This window comes from Scleropages formosus, chromosome 6 (assembly GCF_900964775.1).
Source record: "Scleropages formosus chromosome 6, fSclFor1.1, whole genome shotgun sequence".
Lineage (NCBI taxonomy): Eukaryota > Metazoa > Chordata > Actinopteri > Osteoglossiformes > Osteoglossidae > Scleropages > Scleropages formosus.
The window spans coordinates 2,313,410-2,331,967 of record NC_041811.1 but is presented as its reverse complement, the minus strand read 5'-3'; the positions used below and the strand labels follow the sequence as shown (position 1 = coordinate 2,331,967).

General features: G+C 49.1%; 1 protein-coding gene across 2 annotated transcripts; it reads left to right on the top strand.

Annotated features, from left to right (window-relative positions):
- The first annotated feature begins 2,127 nt into the window (after window positions 1–2,127).
- LOC108928607 (matrix metalloproteinase-17-like) lies at window positions 2,128–17,989 on the top strand. Of its 2 annotated transcripts, none has more exons than XM_018742599.2 (10): window positions 2,128–2,628; window positions 12,750–12,882; window positions 13,075–13,210; window positions 13,931–14,217; window positions 14,884–15,060; window positions 15,307–15,406; window positions 15,481–15,563; window positions 15,741–15,893; window positions 16,091–16,348; window positions 16,811–17,989. In XM_018742599.2, the coding sequence occupies exons 1-10, from the start codon at window positions 2,524–2,526 to the stop codon at window positions 17,134–17,136; spliced, it is 1,758 nt and encodes a 585-aa protein (XP_018598115.2). In that variant the 5' UTR covers window positions 2,128–2,523; the 3' UTR covers window positions 17,137–17,989. The 2 variants fall into 2 exon arrangements, with proteins under 2 accessions (XP_018598115.2, XP_018598116.2); XM_018742600.2 differs by having other exon boundaries at window positions 16,091–16,373; window positions 16,811–16,901.
- Window positions 17,990–18,558: the final 569 nt, after the last annotated feature.

Genomic DNA, 18,558 nt, shown 5'->3' with positions numbered 1-18,558 from the left:
TCAGGTGCTCGCCTGTTGTCTGACCTCAGCTCTGCCAACTCCCACCCTGCTGCTGGAGACCACATGCCTTGCCATGCTAATGAGTCAGTTTGAGTCTCTGAGAGTGGGATTCGACCCCTCGGCCGCCTCAATGGGGGCAATTGCGACCTGCTAAGTGGTGGAAACAACGTGTTTATTAATATAGGGGTGCAGGGGTTAGAGGTGTCAGACCTGGGTTCAAATCCCACCTTCTGTTGTAGTGCCCTTAGTGAGGGTGCATAGCTTGAACTGACCCTGTATAAATGGGTAAAGCAGTATAAAAACTGGAAAGTTATGAATAACATTGGAGAAAAGCATCAGATAATTGATTTGCATAATTAAATATTCACTTTATGAATGTCATAATTGTTGGATTCCAACCTCATACTGTATCTCTTTTTCCACTTTACCCTGTTTTAAATGAGATTATCCACCCCATACACATACTTGAGAAGAGGAAGTGGAACTGGGCTAATTAACATGGAACAAATATGGTAACGAACCTGAGTACCACAGCAGCCTGTGGAGCTTTAATTTCAGCACACCGGAGGAGGGGGGTCTGTCCCACAATCTCCCTCAGCTGATGGCCCTGGTTTCCAGACTGATCCTCACTCCCCAGTGGGTCCTTAATTGCTGCATCCCTCACCTCCCTGTGGGCGGAGCTGCAGGTGACCTGAAGACCATAATGGGCTCAGAGGTCCACCACCCAGCTCAGAGCACCATGGGAAAGGATGTAAGGTGGGGGAGGGTGGTCCCATGGGCATGCCCATAAGTCACAGCTGGGCAACCTTAAGCTGCTTCAGTGCCCTACATCATCGTCCCAGATCCCCCATGATGCTCCGCTGCTTCTATTGTGGAGGGAGGGTGCGAGGGAAAGAGTGACCTGCCCTGGCCCTGATCGCCTGCTCTGATTACCAGATGAGGTCACTTCAGGACAGTAATTTTGACACTGATAGTGGACACCAATAGTCAATGTGGGTGGGAAGCCTTTGGCTTGGGGAGCATGACCACAGATGGCATCATCATAAAGATGTGAGGTGACCACAGAGGAAAGCTATGAGTAACTTCAAAGTAAAGGTCACGTACTGACCAGATTTAGTGAACTCAGAGCTTACATCCTGACCCAGATCTCTTGTAGTACAAGATGACCATATGAGGTTACCATAGAGGGTTGCATTGTGATCATGTAAGGTGACCACGCAAGTCTTAGGTGTATGAAGTGATATGAGTTTGTGATGAAGTCAGGTTTGTGGTGGTTATGAGACATACAAGCAGGTGCCCTTTGTGAACACTGATCTCAGTGGTCAGCAGGTGCACTGCAGGTGGCCCACTGACTGCTCTCCATGGTCAGTGACGGTCACACAGTGTGTGAACTGGACCCAGTCAGTTCCCTCTTGGACAGATTGAACAGCACACACACACACACACACACACACACACACACACACACACACATTTTCAGAACCGCTTGTCCCATACGGGGGCGCAGGGGAACTGGAGCCTACCCGGCAACACAGGGCGTAAGGCCGGAGGGGGAGAGGACACACCCAGGACGGGACGCCAGTCCATCACAAGGCACCCCAAGCAGGACTTGAACCCCAGACCCACCGGAGAGCAGGACTGTGGTCCAACCCACTGCGCCACCGCGCCACCCTTGAACAGCACAGTCACTCCTTTTTCTGCCTCTGTCCTAAAGCGACCCACCCACCCACAGAGCAGGGTCATTTTTACCATGTCAATCAGAGCACAACAGTATCAGAGGGATTCGAACCTGATCCCTCTGAGTCCAGAGGCTGTAGCTTTAACGACTGCGCCACCTGCTGAAAACTACAATGGTGTAAATGAGCACTATATGGTGTCAAAGCCATTTTCATAAACTTCTTCTGTAACGATAACGGACAATAATACATACAACATAAAACGTGGTAATCTTATTAAAATGAGTTTCTTTCCAGTTAAAACGCATCATCCTGTGGGATCGCGCATGAGCGATTACTGCACTGTACCGTATTGTACCATACTATAGTGGGGGGAGGAGGGAGCTGCGGGGAGGTGCTTCATCACCACGCGAACCCTCCGCCGCCACCTGACACCAGTCGCGCGCTGAGAGGGACCTCAGTCATCCGGAGCTCACTGAGGACTGCGGACTGAGGAGGGACGGATGGTCCCCATCTCTTCCAGAGGACACACACTTCAGCTGGAAGGAGCGATGACGGGATGTCACGCGCGGTCTGGAGGACCTGAGGCTGGTAGGTGACGGCACTATGACCGGATGATGACCAGCTGAGCACACTGACTGAGTTCACACCCTCCCTCCCGCGGACTTCGGTCCGGTGTTAAATTCCTGCTAACGGAGTAAACTCCGACATACGGACACTTTTAAGTCCGTTGTGTGGAAGGGACCCCGACATACGGACTGTCGGACACCGATGGAGTGTGGGACCACCAGCCCGGTGCACTGTACCGGGGGGGGCTCTCTTTGAGGGGGCGTGCTCCCTTCTCACCATGGTTCCGATGGGTCTGCCGGCTCTCCTGGTCCCGCTCCTGTGGCTGGTGTCTGAGACGCGCGGAGCGCCGTCTGGGTCCGAGTGGAGGACGGACGGTGGGGTGGTAAGTGCCGCTGTCTCCGTTTTACACCCTTTTACACTGTTCCACAGTAAGAGAAATGTGGTGAACTTTCCCCATCAGGCAATATTTTCATCATGATCACACTCCTCCTCATCATCATCTTCATCTTCATGGGAACTCCGGATCCGTCCTCGTCGCTCCCTGTGTCGATGTAGTAAAGTGTGTAAAAGGGAAGTTGAGCGCATATCCGCGCAGCGGCTCTCCGTGAGATCATGATACAGCGATTATAATAAAACAAACGGTGATGATGAAAAGTGATGCATTAACCGCGCTGCGCTCCTGTCGCGCGCGCCTTTCATGCCCGCCTTTCATGCGCGCATCCCGGCTTTACGCGCGACACCGAATTTCTGTATTGAATGGAAATATGCAAAAATGTAATTCCGCGCGAGCGGCTCTTCAGATCCTACTCCAAAACAGGCACCAGCGCTTCTATCAGCCCACTGCCGGAGACTCGTGTTACCCACTGACACCCCACAAATTTCAGTCATACTTCACTGATACTCCACTGATAGCCTATTAATACTCCACTGATAACCGACAGACGTGCAAACTGATGCCCCACTGATACCCCATTGATACCTCATTGAGACAGCACTGATACCCCCAGATACCCTTTGGCATTTTTTGGCTCAGCATGTTCTCTTGTGTATGGTTTCATTTGTTACTCTTTCCTGTTTACTATTATGAGCAATTACTCCCTATTTTCTATGATCATATTTGTCAGTGCCATGCGTGATGTGACTTCATGTCTTTAAGGTGTACCTGGTGAATGCTTACACAGGTGCAAGCTCACACCCCCCTACACACACACAGTCATGTAACAATATAAACGTTCATTCACAGGGGAAAGCAAATGTTATTAGTTGGCATATTGAAAAAAATGCAATTTTAATAGAATCAGTGTTGGTATGCATGAGGTACAGTTAAAATTTTACAGTTTACTGTCTACAGTTTGTGGGGGCGCGGTGGTGCAGTGGGTTGGACCGGGTCCTGCTCTCGCGTGGGTCTGGGGTTCGAGTCCCGCTTGGGGTGCCTTGTGATGGGCTGGTGTCCCGTCCTGGGTGTGTTCCCTCCCCCTCCAGCCTTATGCCCTGTGTTGCCGGGTTAGGCTCCGGCTCCCTGTGACCCCGTGTGGGACAAGCGGTTCAGACAATGTGTGGGTGTGTGTGTTTCTGACCCCCACCCCCAGTGGTCAAGCATTTATGTATCCCCAAGGATTATTTTACTGGCTATTATTGTTGGTGTATAATGCAGTTGCTCTGAGTACTACTGATCATACTTCTGGTCCTGTGCTGCCTGAGAAGTGGTTCCAGCCCACCTGGGTAAAAGTTTACAGTAACACTGACACTGTCATTTATCAGTATTTACGGCTGTTTTCCAGCACAAGCACTGAGACTACCGACCACTGTGTATCTGCACCAACACCAGCTGCTGTTTCTCAACACAAACACTAAGACCACTGACCTGTTCATCAGCACAAATAATGAGACCAGCGACCACTCTGCATCAGCAAATCTCTGAGACCACTGACTGTTGTTCATCAACACAAACACTCCCATGTTCCCAGAACAGAAAGTTCCAGAGATTTAAGTAATAATAGTGCTAATGAATAATGATGGTATGAAACTCTTCATCATGTTTCTCCTCATATCAACTGGGCCTTTAATGATCCTTAGACTTGGACCAAATGTGTTTCACTGCTAACGTGCCATAAATATTAATGAATATTAATTTTTCATGAACCCTGGACAGAACTCTTTAAAGCAGACTGTGCGAGGGTCCAGGTTCAGGTGTGTGGTGCAGGGGACAACAGGTGAGGTCATTCTGATGGAATCATTAGGAATCTGTAGCAATGATATTTCTGGAAACCGCGAAAAAACACACAGGTCAGACATCTCCTTCCCACACTCAGGGTTAGTCAAACCATGAAAAATCTGAACATAGTCCCTGGTTCCTTGGGACCAGAGGTCAGTTTGAAACTCAATTTTTTTTTTAAATCCAAAGTTAATTTTACCAGAAAAACATAACCTATAGTTAATAATACAGATATCCTTTAATTATTCATAGGTTTGATTTCTTTAAAATATTGCATATAGCTGTAATTTATAAAAAAATACATGGTAATACATTTTATGTTAATATTTCATTAACTCTGAGCTACATTATTCTTAAAACTATTGTAAAATGAGTGAAAATAAAGATGTCCCCTTCATAAACTCTGGTGCTGATTGTTAAATGATTTATCTCATACATATGTACAATGTTCATCTTATTGATCCATGACACTCAGGAAAAACAGACATGAGTTGTAAACACTGTGGGAGTGAGTTGAATTAAGGTGGTCCCACACTTCTATTCTGTATGGCTGCTCTTTTTTGCCATCTATCAGCTTGAAGGGTAAACACAGGTTGTGTTCACTCTTCTACAGACAGAATGTTTAGAAAATTGATAAGGTGAAGAGAATGCAATTAAAAATAACCAGATAAAAGGGAAAATGTTGATTTCTGGTACGGTCAGCCATGGCAAACAGGTCCTGGATGACAGATGAGACAAAGTGCGGTTCAAAAGCCCCTTATGAAGAAACTAAAACCAAGGCTTTCGTTTACCCTGCCTGGTATGGGGTCACAGGGGCCCCACCCTGGAGGCAGGCCTGGGGGGGGGGGGGGGGGGGGTCACATGCGAGCGCCTGGTGGCCAGGTCTATGCCCACGGGGCCTGGCTTAGCCCGAAGCCATGACGTAGAGCCGCTCTTTGGTGGGCTCACTACCTGCCAGAGAGACCGTAAGGGGCCGGTGCATTGTGATTTGGGCGGTGGTCGGGGCCGAGTGCCCGGCCGACCCAAACCTCGGGCGCCAACTCTGATTTTTGGGACTTGGAATGTCACCTCACTGGCGGGGAAGGAACCTGAGCTGGAGGTTGAGAGTTACGTCTAGATATAGTTGGGCTCACTTCCACTCACAGCTTGGGTTCTGGAACCACTCTTCTCGACCAAGGGTGGACTCTCCACTATTCTGGCGTTGCCCAGGGTGAGAGGTGGCGGGCAGGTGTGGGCTTATTAATAGCCCCCCAGTTTAGCCACCATGTGTTGGAGTCTACCCCGGTGAATGAGAGGGTCATCTCCCTGCGCCTTTGGGTCAGGGAACGGTCTCTCACTGTCATTTGTGCTTATGCGCCTAGCGGCAGTGCAGAGTACCCGGCCTTTTGGAGTCCCTGGAGGGCGTGCTGGAAAGCGCTCCCACTGGGGACTCTGTCGTTCTACTGGGGGACTTTAACGCCCACGTGGGCAGTGACAGTGACACCTGGAGGGGCGTGATTGGGAGAAACGGCCTCCCTGATCTGAACCCGAGCGGTGAGTTGTTATTGGATTTCTGTGCTAGTCATGGTTTATCCATAACAAACACCATGTTCATGCATAAGGGTGTCCATCAGTGCACTTGGCACCAGGACACCCTAGGTCGGAGGTCGATGATCGACTTTGTAGTCATTTCTTCTGATCTTTGGCCATATGTCTTGGACACTCGGGTGAAGAGAGGGGCTGAGCTGTCAACTGATCACCACCTGGTGGTGAGTTGGATTCGATGGCGGGGGAAAAAGCTGGACAGACCTGGCAGGCCCAAACGTATAGTGAGGGTCTGTTGGGAACGTTTGGCGGAGCCCCCTGTCAGAGAGATCTTCAACTCCCACCTCCGACAGAGCTTCAACCAGGTCCCGAGGGAGGCGGGGGACATTGAGTCTGAATGGACTATGTTCCACGCCTCCATTGTCGGGGCGGCGATTCGGAGCTACGGCCATCAAGTCTCCGGCGCCTGTCGCGGCGGCAATCCCCGAACACGGTGTTGGACACCAGAGGTAAGGGATGTCGTCAAGCTGAAGAAGGAGTTCTATCGGGCCTGGCTGGCTCATGGGACCCCTGAAGCAGCTGACGGGTACCGACGGGCCAAACGGAACGCGGCTCTGGCAGTCGCCGCGGCAAAAACTCGGGCTTGGGAGGAGTTCGGTGAGGCCATGGAAGAAGACTTTCGGTTGGCCTCAAAGAGATTCTGGCAAACTGTCCGGCGACTCAGAGGGGGGAAGCGGTGTTCCACAAACACTGTTTACAGTGGAAGTGGTGCGCTGCTGACCTCAGCTGAGGAAGTCCTCGGGCGGTGGAAGGAGTACTTTGAGGATCTCCTCAATCCCTCCGACACGCCTTCCGTAGAGGAAGCTGAGGCTGGGGACTCGGAGGGGGACTTGTCCATTACCCTGGCTGAAGTTGCTGAGGTAGTCAAAAAACTCCTCGGTGGCAAGGCTCCGGGGGTGGATGAGATCCGCCCTGAGTTTCTCAAGTCTCTGGATGTTGTGGGGCTGTCTTGGCTGACACGCCTCTGCAGCATCGCGTGGAGCTTGGGAACGGTGCCTCTGGACTGGCAGACCGGGGTGATGATCCCTCTTTTTAAGAAGGGGGACCGGAGATTGTGTTCCAACTATAGGGGGATCACTCTCCTTAGCCTCCCTGGGAAAGTCTATGCCAGGGTACTGGAGAGGAGAATCCAACCGATAGTCGAACCTCGGATTCAGGAGGAACAATGCGGTTTTCGCCCTGGCCGTGGAACACCGGACCAGCTCTATACCCTCACTAGGGTGTTGGAGGGTTCATGGGAGTTTGCCCAACCAGTCCATATGTGTTTTGTGGACCTGCAGAAGGCATTCGACCATGTCCCTCGTGGCATCCTGTGGGGGGTACTTCGGGATTATGGGGTTCGGGGCTCGCTGCTACGAGCTGTTCGTTCCCTGTATGACTGGAGCAGGAGCTTGGTTCGCATTGCCGGCAGTAAGTCAGACCTTTTCCCGGTACATGTTGAACTCCGCCAGGGCTGCCCTTTGTCACCGATTCTGTTCATTATCTTCATGGACAGAATTTCTAGGCACAGCCAGGGAACGGAGGGTGTCTGTTTTGGTGGCCGCGAGATCTCGTCTCTGCTTTTTGTGGACGATGTGGTCCTGTTGGCTTCATCAAGTCAAGACTTGCAGCGTGCACTGGGGAGGTTTGCAGCCGAGTGAGAAGCGGCGGGGATGAGAATCAGCACCTCCAAATCCGAGCCCATGGTTCTCAGTCGGAAAAAGGTGGATTGCCCCCTCCGGGTTAGGGGGGCGCCGCTCCCTCAAGTGGAGGAGTTTAAGTATCTCGGGGTCTTGTTCACGAGTGAGGGAAAAATGGAGCGGCAGGTTGACGGACGGATTGGTGCGGCGTCCGCAGTAATGCGGTCATTGCACCGGACTGTTGTGGTGAAGAGGGAGCTGAGCTGTAAGGCGAAGCTCTCAATTTACCGGTCAATCTACGTTCCTACCCTCACCTATGGTCATGAGCTCTGGATCATGACCGAAAGAATGAGATCGCGGATACAAGCGGCAGAAATGAGTTTCCTCCGCAGAGTGGCTGGGTGCACCCTTAGGGATAGGGTGAAGAGCTCAGTCACCCGGGAGGAGTTCGGAGTAGAGCCGCTGCTCCTCCGCATCGAGAGGAGCCAGTTGAGGTGGCTCGGGCATCTGTTCCGGATGCCTCCTGGACGCCTCCCTGGTGAGGTGTTCCGGGCATGTCCCACTGGGAGGAGGCCTCAGGGCAGACCCAGGACACGTTGGAGAGACTATGTCTCCCGGCTGGCCTGGGAACACCTTGGGGTTTCCCCAGGGGAACTGGAGGAGGTGTGCAGGGAGAGGGAAGTCTGGAGGACTCTGCTTGGACTGCTGCCCCCGCGATCCGGCCCCGGATAGCGGAGGAAGATGGATGGATGGATGGATGGATGGATGGATGGATGGATGGATGGATGGATGGATGGATGGATGTTGATTTCTTTGATGGTTCATAACTCAAACTAATAAAACAAAGAGAATCATTATTGCACTTTATGTTTGGTCTGCGTGACATCCCATGTGTCTCATTTCCCTCAGATTTCATTAAAGGGAGCACCATCTGGGAGCTGCTTTACACGCCCCACCCCTACATGACACCAGGCACCTGTTGTGTTCCAGCAAATATTAGAGAGCACCCGGTCCTTTCAAACATTATTATTGTTCTTCCCTGACTGATGTTGTTCTTTATTTTCCCCTAATTTAAAGGGCTACACCAAGCAGCTGAAGTCCCATGATCTTAGCAGGCCACTGGGCTGAGGAGGGGAAAGATCCTGCTCTTAAACCATTAAATGTGAATGGATGAAAGTTTGAAGGGGCATCATAGGGAGCAGCATCCTGAGGCGCAGGTGTCTGAGTGAGCTGTGCAGAAGAAGCAGTGGGCCAGCAGGTGGTCTAGTGGTTAGTGCTGCTACTTTTTATGCCCTGAGGCCAGGGGTTTGAATCCAACCCCTGGTACAATAGCCCTCTACTTACCTGAAACCGATAGAGTAAATATTACCCAGCTGTATAAATAGGTATATCAGTGTAAGTAGCACATGGTCCAGATTGGTTTGCAGACTCTGTTTCACTTGCTTCCTTTATCACATGCTGCTGCCCCACTTTGAGGAAGAACAGGCTAAACGATTGTCACTTCACACCCAGAGTCAGGGGCTGCTGGCTCACATGTGGGCCGATGAGACTATTTTGGGAACACTGTAGAGCAGGGCAGGAGATGAAGGAGAGAGCATAACCCACAAAGGGACATGAGGTTAGAACCTGAGATGTTACCAATGTGAGACACCTATTGTATGTTTTTTCCAATCTTTATTAAATTATATAAAGTTAAAGCACACTTCAAATGAAAAACACTCGAACGATACACATCCACATCATACAACTGCTGAAAGATTTCTCAGCTTTAACATCTGACAGAGAAAAATCATTAATCTGTACAATAAACACACAAACTCACTTTCTAAATTCAGACTTCAGTGAAAAACAGACCCTGATAAAATAGGTAGCTTTTTGCTTTTTGCCCTGCCTAAGGTTAAGTATCCTGGAGGGTGACTTAACCCATTTTTCAGAATGCAGGCGAACTAAGAAGCATCTGTGCCCATTCCAGATGCCCAGAATGTCCTAGTCTTCATGTCCAGGGTCGTCGACAAAGACCCTTAGGAAGGCTGCTGCAACATCCGCTGACATAAAGAGCTCAAAGACGTGGACAGTCAGTACTCTCCAGTCAGTCCTCCACAATGGATCGATGGAGTAGGGAAGCAGCTTAGCATGCAAAGCATTTACCCTACACGTCTCCAACACCCTTTGATAGTGCTCGTCAGATACCAGCACAATGTCGAAGCAAGACAACGGCCCGTTCTGCTGGATACAGACAATGTCCTACACTAGATGTCCCAAATGTCAGAATGAAAAGAATCTGCTCAGGAAATCCGTTGACATCGTCCCAGGTCCTTCAGCAGAAGTGAATGGTGTTCTTCAATTTCATGTCATCTTTGTCATAGTTGCCATTCTCTTGCCTTCCCAGGGACTTTTCAACATCTTCAACAGGGATCTTTCCCTAAGCTATCTAGAGTTAAAGACACTATAAATAAAATCTCTGTGTCACCCTGCGGGAATGGTGGTCAAATCACCCGAAACCCCGCACCTTCTGCTCAGCAGGCTACCCAAAATAAAATAAAATCCTTCCTACCAGGTAGCAGACTTTCCTGCCGAGAATGCCTTAGTCATGCCACAAAGAGTCCCATATTCAGCTCTGCCACCAGCTAAACTCTCCAGTATTGCATTTCATTTGGTATCTGGTCCTAGTCCAGTGGGGGGTAATGAGCGGTTGACCATTCTTTAGATGTCCTATCTGGAGGGCGCTGGTACACTGGTTTGACTCAGGGCCTCCCAGCTGGCTCAGATGTTCCCAAGTGTGCCTCCAACCGAGACAGCAAGAGATGTATAAAGACAGGGGCAGCAGGCAGGAGACTAAGTACATGAACCTATTACTAGAAGTACGCAGGTTCACATCCTAGCCCACCTCCTGCTGTCATACCCTTGATGATGGTACTTATCCTGAATTGATACAGTAAAAATGATCTTTACAGTTTATCCACACATGAATGGACCTCAGGTGACTGAATATTGGAATGACTGGAATATTCAGTGCATAGATATTACTTTTCAAATGTATTTTCCTGAATTAAAAAAAAAATCCACACTCTGTTAACATACATTGCTCTAAAAAGTTACTTCATTTAAAATGTTAAACTAATTTTCAAGATTACAACTCAATGCAAACCAATACTATTTTTTGGAAATGCTGAGTTGGCTGTCATGAATGAATGAATGAATGAATGAAACTTCATTAATCCCAGAGAGAAATTCTATTTGCTAGCAGCAACATGTAACAAGTTTACTTGTTACTACTTATAACATTAAAAAGATTTTAAAAATCACGTACCCGATACATTGAATGAACAGTCATATGACAGGACCCCTCTCCCCTGTTAATCTTATTATGCAAGATTAACTGTAATTATATATCTGACTGCTTTGTCCAAGGCTACTTATAATGTTAGATTACCAGCTTTACACTGATTTACCTATTCATATGGCAGTGTGCTCTTACTGTATGAATTCAACAATTTACTGTATGTTAAATGTGAGTCGTTTCCATTCACTGAGTCCAAGTGATGGCAGATTGTGGTGCATTGTGGGAATTTGTGCAACCACGAGGCCGACTGAGAGGCAGTTTGGCCCCTTGAGCTAGGAAACCTACATACTGGTTTTCTCTCGTGATACAGAGATACTGAGTTTCCACTTCGCAGAAATGGCCAAATAGAAGCCATGTGTGACCCGCTCCTTATTTTAGCAACGTGATTCCCCACTTCTCAGATCAAGGGGACTCCATCCCCCACCCCGACTTCAACCCCATCTGAGCGGTTAAACAGGCACTTGTAATTATTGCGGCTTTGGCATTTGGGAGGCGCCGACTTTCAGCCCAAAATATACTGGCGCTTGCTGACATCAATGTGAAGGCAAGTTGGACCCTGAGCAACGCTCACATGGTCACCAGAAGCGGTTCCGTCTTGGTAGCGTGATTGGTGGGAAAGGGAAACCCTCAAAAAACAGAGTAAAGTGGAACAGGGAGCTTGCAGATTAAAGCATTTCCACTGATTCCCTGTGCACACGCTGTTCAGAGGACCTGGCCAGCTCTGCACTGACTCTCTGTCATTTGCATGTTTTGGTTCTTTAAGAGACAGAGCCAGAGGAAGAACAGGCTCCTTGGAGAGCCGTGCATCATATGTCTGCGAAGGTACCATCCACCTAGTGAAACATGCATGTTGAACATGTTCCTCGAGACAACCTTCAGAGGAACTGCTACCTGATGGGGGTCTTGGGTTGATGGCTCACCTTTTAACTTCACTCTCAATCCTGCACATGGCACTGAAGCCCACGCTGCAGATGACCTAAGAAAATCACAAGCACTCCGTTTTACCATCTTGTCTCTCTTGGTCTGTCTGTCTCTCACTCTCTTTGTGACATATCCTCTCTCACTCTGCCTCTGTCCCAGACATTTACAGCTTCTTGGAGGCACAACTTTACTGTTGTGTTTCTGCCTAAATGGGCCAACCCAGCTACCGTGACTGCAGTTTATTTGGGTGTCTTTCTCTCCATCACACACACACACACACACACACACACACACACACACACACACACACACAGAGCACGGCTACTGCTCTCTGCAGTTACTATACAGCCACTCAATGTTATCTCAAGTCACAATTAGGATGTCTGTAGTAAGTTGGGCAACTTAGATGACATTCAGTTAATGAAAGTGTGTCTTTTACGTTATGTGTGATCATATAGTGGGTGGACAAAATAAGAGAAACACTACATGTAAATGGATATAACTTAACTAAATCACAACCATAAATACAGCAGTAAAGCTGAGTCATATTTGGTTCATGGCTGGTTAGCAGAGTGTGTTAACTATACAAGAGCTCTTTGGAAGCTCCCCATAGTGTGTGTGTGAGAGTGTGTTTCAGTTTCTGTCTATACAGTATGAATGAACCCAGTGTATCTAGTGAACTTGTAACGTGTTCCAGGCTGAGCCAAAGAGCGTTGTCCATTTTGCACCCCTCTAAACCGGGATTAGCTCTACCATGTCCAGTGTTCTTGTGCTCCACTGGACATACAGGTTCTTACTCTCCCTGTCCCTGCCTCCTAAAGGACTGGCTGAGCAGGTTCGGGTACCTGCCTCCCCCAGACCCAGTGAGTGGGCAGCTGCAGACCCAGGAGGCCCTCACCAAGGCCATCAAGGCCATGCAAAAGTTTGGAGGTCTTGAGGAGACTGGAGTCCTTGGTTAGTCCCTGTGTTTATGCATGTGTGTGTATGTATGTGTGTGGGTTAGTGTGAGTCTCTGTCTGTTTTCTGGTTTCTCTGTGATAGGAGTCATTAAAGTGATTGTTGTTTATAGGTGTGTGTGTGTGTGTGTGTGTGTGTGTGTGTGTGTGTGTGTGTGTGTGTGTGTGCAATCCAATCTCTACCCTTCAGACCAGGCCACCCTCAGCCTGATGATGACCCCTCGCTGCTCGCTCCCGGATATGTCCATGCCAGAAGGGTCACAAGGCCGAGGTCGTCGCTCGCTAGCACCCCCAGGCAAGTGGAACAAACGGCACTTGTCATGGAGGTAAGACCATAGCCGGGGTTAAAAAAAACCATTCTATATGCTGTGCACCGTGTTTGTGTTTACAGTGCAGAACTGTATCAGTGGGTCAGTATTGTATGGGTTCAGGCATTTGTGCCAAATTCCAACTATTTACTGAAATATGGTGTGTGTGTTTGGCAGTCTGTTTCCTCTATTTCCTTGTTTTCTCGATGTGGCTGTTCCCATAGCACTCATGTTGCAGTAACTACTTGTCAAGGTGACATATGAATAGAAAAATAGGTACATCAAAGGTAGGTGGTGCAGGGAGATGGAGCCGAAAGAGGTAAGACTTTTGAAACGCTTCTGGAATGCTAGATGGAATTCAGCAGCTGTGAGGAAAAAGGGAGCTGAAGATGTGCTGTGTCTGTGCTAGGCTAAAAGCATTCTGTAATTTGTAGCTTAGCTGAGTCTTACATTGATTTACACCTTTATACCACAGGGTGATATTGATAGTATCAGTTTACGTTAAGCACCTTGACTGGAGGCACCACAGCAGGTGTCAGGGGTGGGATTGGTCCAGCAAACTTCAGGTTACTAGTCCATGTCTTCCACTATCCAGCTACTGCAATTCATGCCACCCTAAGTTCTCACCTCCATATCTAGCAGTGGTGTAGAAACACATTTGGCAACTGATCATTAATAACATGCTCCTGGGGTGTGAACACACTGGCCCTAAGTCACGGGTGTGCTCCTCCCCTACAGAGTGCGTACCTTCCCCAGGGACTCGCCCCAGCTGGGCCGTGATACGGTGCGGGCGCTTATGTACTACGCATTGAAAGTGTGGAGCGACATTGCACCGCTTGACTTTCATGAGGTGGCTGGAAACGGGGCTGACATCCACATCGACTTCACCAAGGCCGACCACGAGGACGGATACCCGTTCGACGGCCCCGGCGGCACCGTGGCGCACGCCTTCTTCCCTGGGGAGCGCTTTTCCGCAGGTGACACGCACTTCGATGATGACGAGGCCTGGACTTTCAGGTCACCGGGTGAGCGTCATGCAAGACACACAATTTTCCATTTCCCCACCCCCACCTCTACCCTCTACTGTCTCTCGCAGTGATTATCTGTGTATAAAGTTGAGACCCATATGTGTCTCACAGCAGGCAGATTGTGTGTTGATTGGTGTGTTTGCATTGCACCCTCAGCTTTTGAGTATGGTTGCGCACAACAGTTTGTAATTAATTTCATTCACAACTCACATACACACACACACACACACACACACACACACATTGACTGAAACCGCTTGTCCCATACGGGGTCGCGGCGAACTTGAGCCTAACCTGGCAACACAGGGCGCAAGGCTGGAGGGGGAGGAGGCACACCCAGGACGGGATGCCACTCCATCGCAAGGCAGCCCAAGCAGGACCCACCAGAGAGCAGGACCCAGCCAAGCCCGCTGCGCCCCCCGCCCCACCCTTAGACTTACAGAAAAACTGAAACCAACATAAAATGACTAAAAATAAAAACACTATCTCCACAAACTCCTGTTCAGTGCCGTTTGTTTAGTAATTAATCCCATGAACACAGCAGTGCTCCCCATCTTGTTATTGATCATTGACACTCAGGAACAGAAACAGACAAACCGGGAAATGTTTGTATGTTCATAATGGTCATAAGTCCACTGTTGAGCCATCTCTCTCGTCTTCCAGACAACCATGGCATGGACCTGTTTGCGGTGGCCGTGCACGAGTTTGGACACGCCATCGGTCTGGCGCACACATCAGCCATCGAGTCTATCATGAGGCCATACTACCAGGGCCCCGTGGGTGACCCACTCAAGTACGACCTCCCGTATGAAGACAAGGTGCGCGTGTGGCAGCTCTACGGTGAGTCTGCTCACTGTTTTCATGGCCCTGCCTAGAGAAATCCACCTCTGCCACCGAGTCTGTCATGAGTCCATGGAGGAGAGGCTGTGGGTCACTGATCCCACAGCAGGGAGCATAATGGTTGAGGAAATCATCTCTGTGACTATCAGGGTCTTTATTATAATGAGGTGGGGCAGTGGCAGTGGTACATAAATTATTAGAAGTAGTTATTCTGGCAGCTTGGTAACAAGAGCGGTGTGTGTGTAGGGGTTCGAGACTCTGTGTCACACACGGTCCAGCCAGAAGACAAACACAGCGCGGAACCACCTGTCCTGCTGGACCTCCCTGTAAACAGGTCCATTGTCCCGTGAGTAACCTGTCACTGATTGCCCTGCACACACACGCACACACTCACACAAACTGACCAAGTCCCCATTTCAGACCCATGCCAGACGCCCCTGACCGATGCAGCACCGCCTTTGATGCTGTGGCCCACATCCGCGGAGAAGTTTTCTTCTTTAAAGGTAACCAGCGGGGGACACTGGGGGTGTTGGTGGCTTTCCAGACTTCTGATTGGTCTGCTTCTTCAAGGAAGCAATCAGGATAACAGGATGGAGCAGGATGGCATTATCGGTAGAAGGAAATATTGATTATTTGTTCTAACACACATCTCCATGAGCTGTGCCTTCCTCTCGTCCCAGGGAAGTACTTCTGGCGTGTGACCCGTGATCGCCACTTGGTGTCGCTACGCCCAGCTGAGATTCAGCGGTTCTGGAGGGGCCTCCCCCCAAACCTGTCTGCTGTGGACGCCGTCTATGAGAGACCGGGAGACCACAAGATCCTCTTTTTTAAAGGTGACAGCTAGCCATGTCTCAGTAGTGCCCCCTGTGGCCACGCCTTGATGGTGCACTCTGTAAAGATGGTGAAGATTTAGAATAAATGGATGAAAACCTGGAGAGAAAGGTTTACATTCTCTGTTCTTTACTGTTGTTCTGTTGGTGTAAAAGCTGAGGAAAGGGGTAATAAACGAGTGGTGCCACCCTTCTTGTAGGAGCAAAGTACTGGGTGTTCCAGGACAACCGTGTGGAGGAAGGCTACCCAAGACCCGTAAGCGACCTGGGGCTACCCCCCGAGGGAGTGGATGCCGCCTTCGTTTGGCCGCACAACCACAAAACCTACTTCTTCAAGGACTCACGCTATTGGCGCTACGATGACCACCTGCACCACATGGATGCGGGGTACCCCAAGGACAGCACGCTGTGGAAGGGGATCCCAACCCAGCTGGACGACGCCATGCAATGGTCCGACGGTGAGAGCCCTGGGGGTACCGATGGGTGAGTGCTGCCCTGGCAGTGCACACAGTTACTGTATGGTGCCACTGCACAAGTTCGGTGTGAGACCCAGGATGAGCACAGTACCATACAGTAATCTCTGTGTGAATGTGTTCTTCTGTTCTCATAATTTTTTCTGCATATTTATTAATAATTACGTATTGATGTATCTCTCATGTTTCTCCAAAGTGACCTCATGTATCATGTTTACACTTCTTCATTTACTTGACACTTTTCTCCTGAGGGACTCGAAATGCTAAACCACTAACACTGACTTGCCATTTATAAAGCCGGGTAACTTTTACTGCATCAGTTCAGTTTGGTAAATACCTTGATCAAGGGTCCTATAGCAGGAGGGGGATCTGAACCTGCAACCAGATGTGCTCAGTCTTGAATTTCTACAGCTGCATGAACATTCAGTGTAAAAATCTTTCTCTCAGGCTCCTCCTACTTCTTTAAGGGGGCAGAGTACTGGCAGGTGATAGGTAGCTCCATGGAGGCGGGGCCAGGCTTCCCACGGCCCATCGGTCGAGACTGGCTCGTATGCGTGGACATGCAGTCGGACTCACCCGCAGTGGAGGCCAAGACCACAGACCGCATACACCCTCGGGTTCATAACCATGGCGACCACGCCGAGAGCGGCTACGAGGTGTGTTCGTGTACCTCCGACTCAGCTGCCACCTCCTCAGAGCACCTCCCACCAGCAATGTTCTGGCTTCTCACCTCAGCAATGCTGTTACTATGGGAAGGAGGGGCCACAACTTGATGGACAGTCCTGCTGACCCCTCGTCTTCTAGTGGGCTATAAGCTCTCTCTGCCTGCGGGCTGCAGTAAACACACTAAGACTCAAGGACTATCAAAACTGGTGTTTATTCTCATTATTAATATTTATTTCCATGACAAAGACCATATGTGAGTTAAAAAGGACCACCATTCTTTGCTGTTTTAGTTTCTATTCTATACTGTTTCAATTTGCGTCGATTACGTTAACGATACTTTTACCTATAGTCATGTATCCTTAGTGTATCACTACTGTATTACTTTGTGAAATAACAGTTCTTATGGAAATGATAGCTGATGATCATGCTATAAATCCATAAAGCTGGCATGGCTCTGCAAGCACTCCCACAGACTGTCCACCATGATAATAAAAATAATATGGGGGGTGCGGTGGCACAGCAGGCTTGGCCAGGTCCTGCTCTCTGGTGGGTCTGGGGTTCGAGTCATGCTTATGTCTCGGGGTGCCTTGCAATGGACTGGTGTTCCAGGTTATTATTGTTATTGTTATATCTGTCGTTGAAATGTCTCCCTCAGCTGGTTATCTTCATCTCTGCCTTTTACTGTTTCATACCAATTTTTAAAACCATACTTTATCTTTCTAGCCCTTCGGCTACACTGTCTTTAATAAATCGTTTTGTAATCAAACCGAAAGGTCACTGGTCCTGTTGGTTCGATGAGGGACAGGAAACACACTGTTGCAGTTCCACTGCGTCCCCTTCCGGCCAACGCAGGATCATCGTTGACAAGATTTGTTAAATACTGTTTATGATACTCTGTGTATGAATGGCTGTGGGAAAATATTTTTTTTTCTATCTTATTTTTGTAAAACAAATAAAACAAGCAGGATTTCACTGTAAATTCAGTTTCTTACTCTTCATTTGACTTGTTTGTTTGCAAATGATGTTGAGAACTACTGTGCAAAACGAACAAATGAGAAGTGAGATACACCACACTGAAGAGAAGAGTAAGACAGGTGCTGTGTGTGAGCTGAAGTGTCTACACAGCACCTGTCTTACTCTTCTGCCTTTATCAATCATAACCAATTAATTACTTTTTAATCTTTATTAATTATAACACAGGGGGTGCAGTGGCGCAATGGGTTGGACTGGGTCCTGCTCTCCAGTTGGTCTGGGGTTCGAGCCCTGCTTGGGGTGCCTTGAGACAGAGGGCGTCCTGTCCTGGGTGTGTCCCCTCTCCCCTCCAGTCTTATTCCCTGTGTTGCTGGGTTAGGCTCCCGCTCCCACGATCCTGAATGGGACAAGCAGTTCAAACAGTGTGTGTGTAATTATAATCAATTCTCCACCCATCTTACTCTCCTGCCTTTATTAACTGTAATCAATGCTCCTGTGAGAGTGAATGCTGATTTCACTTTGTATAGGGGATGGCTGACTCTAAACAAAGTAGACCC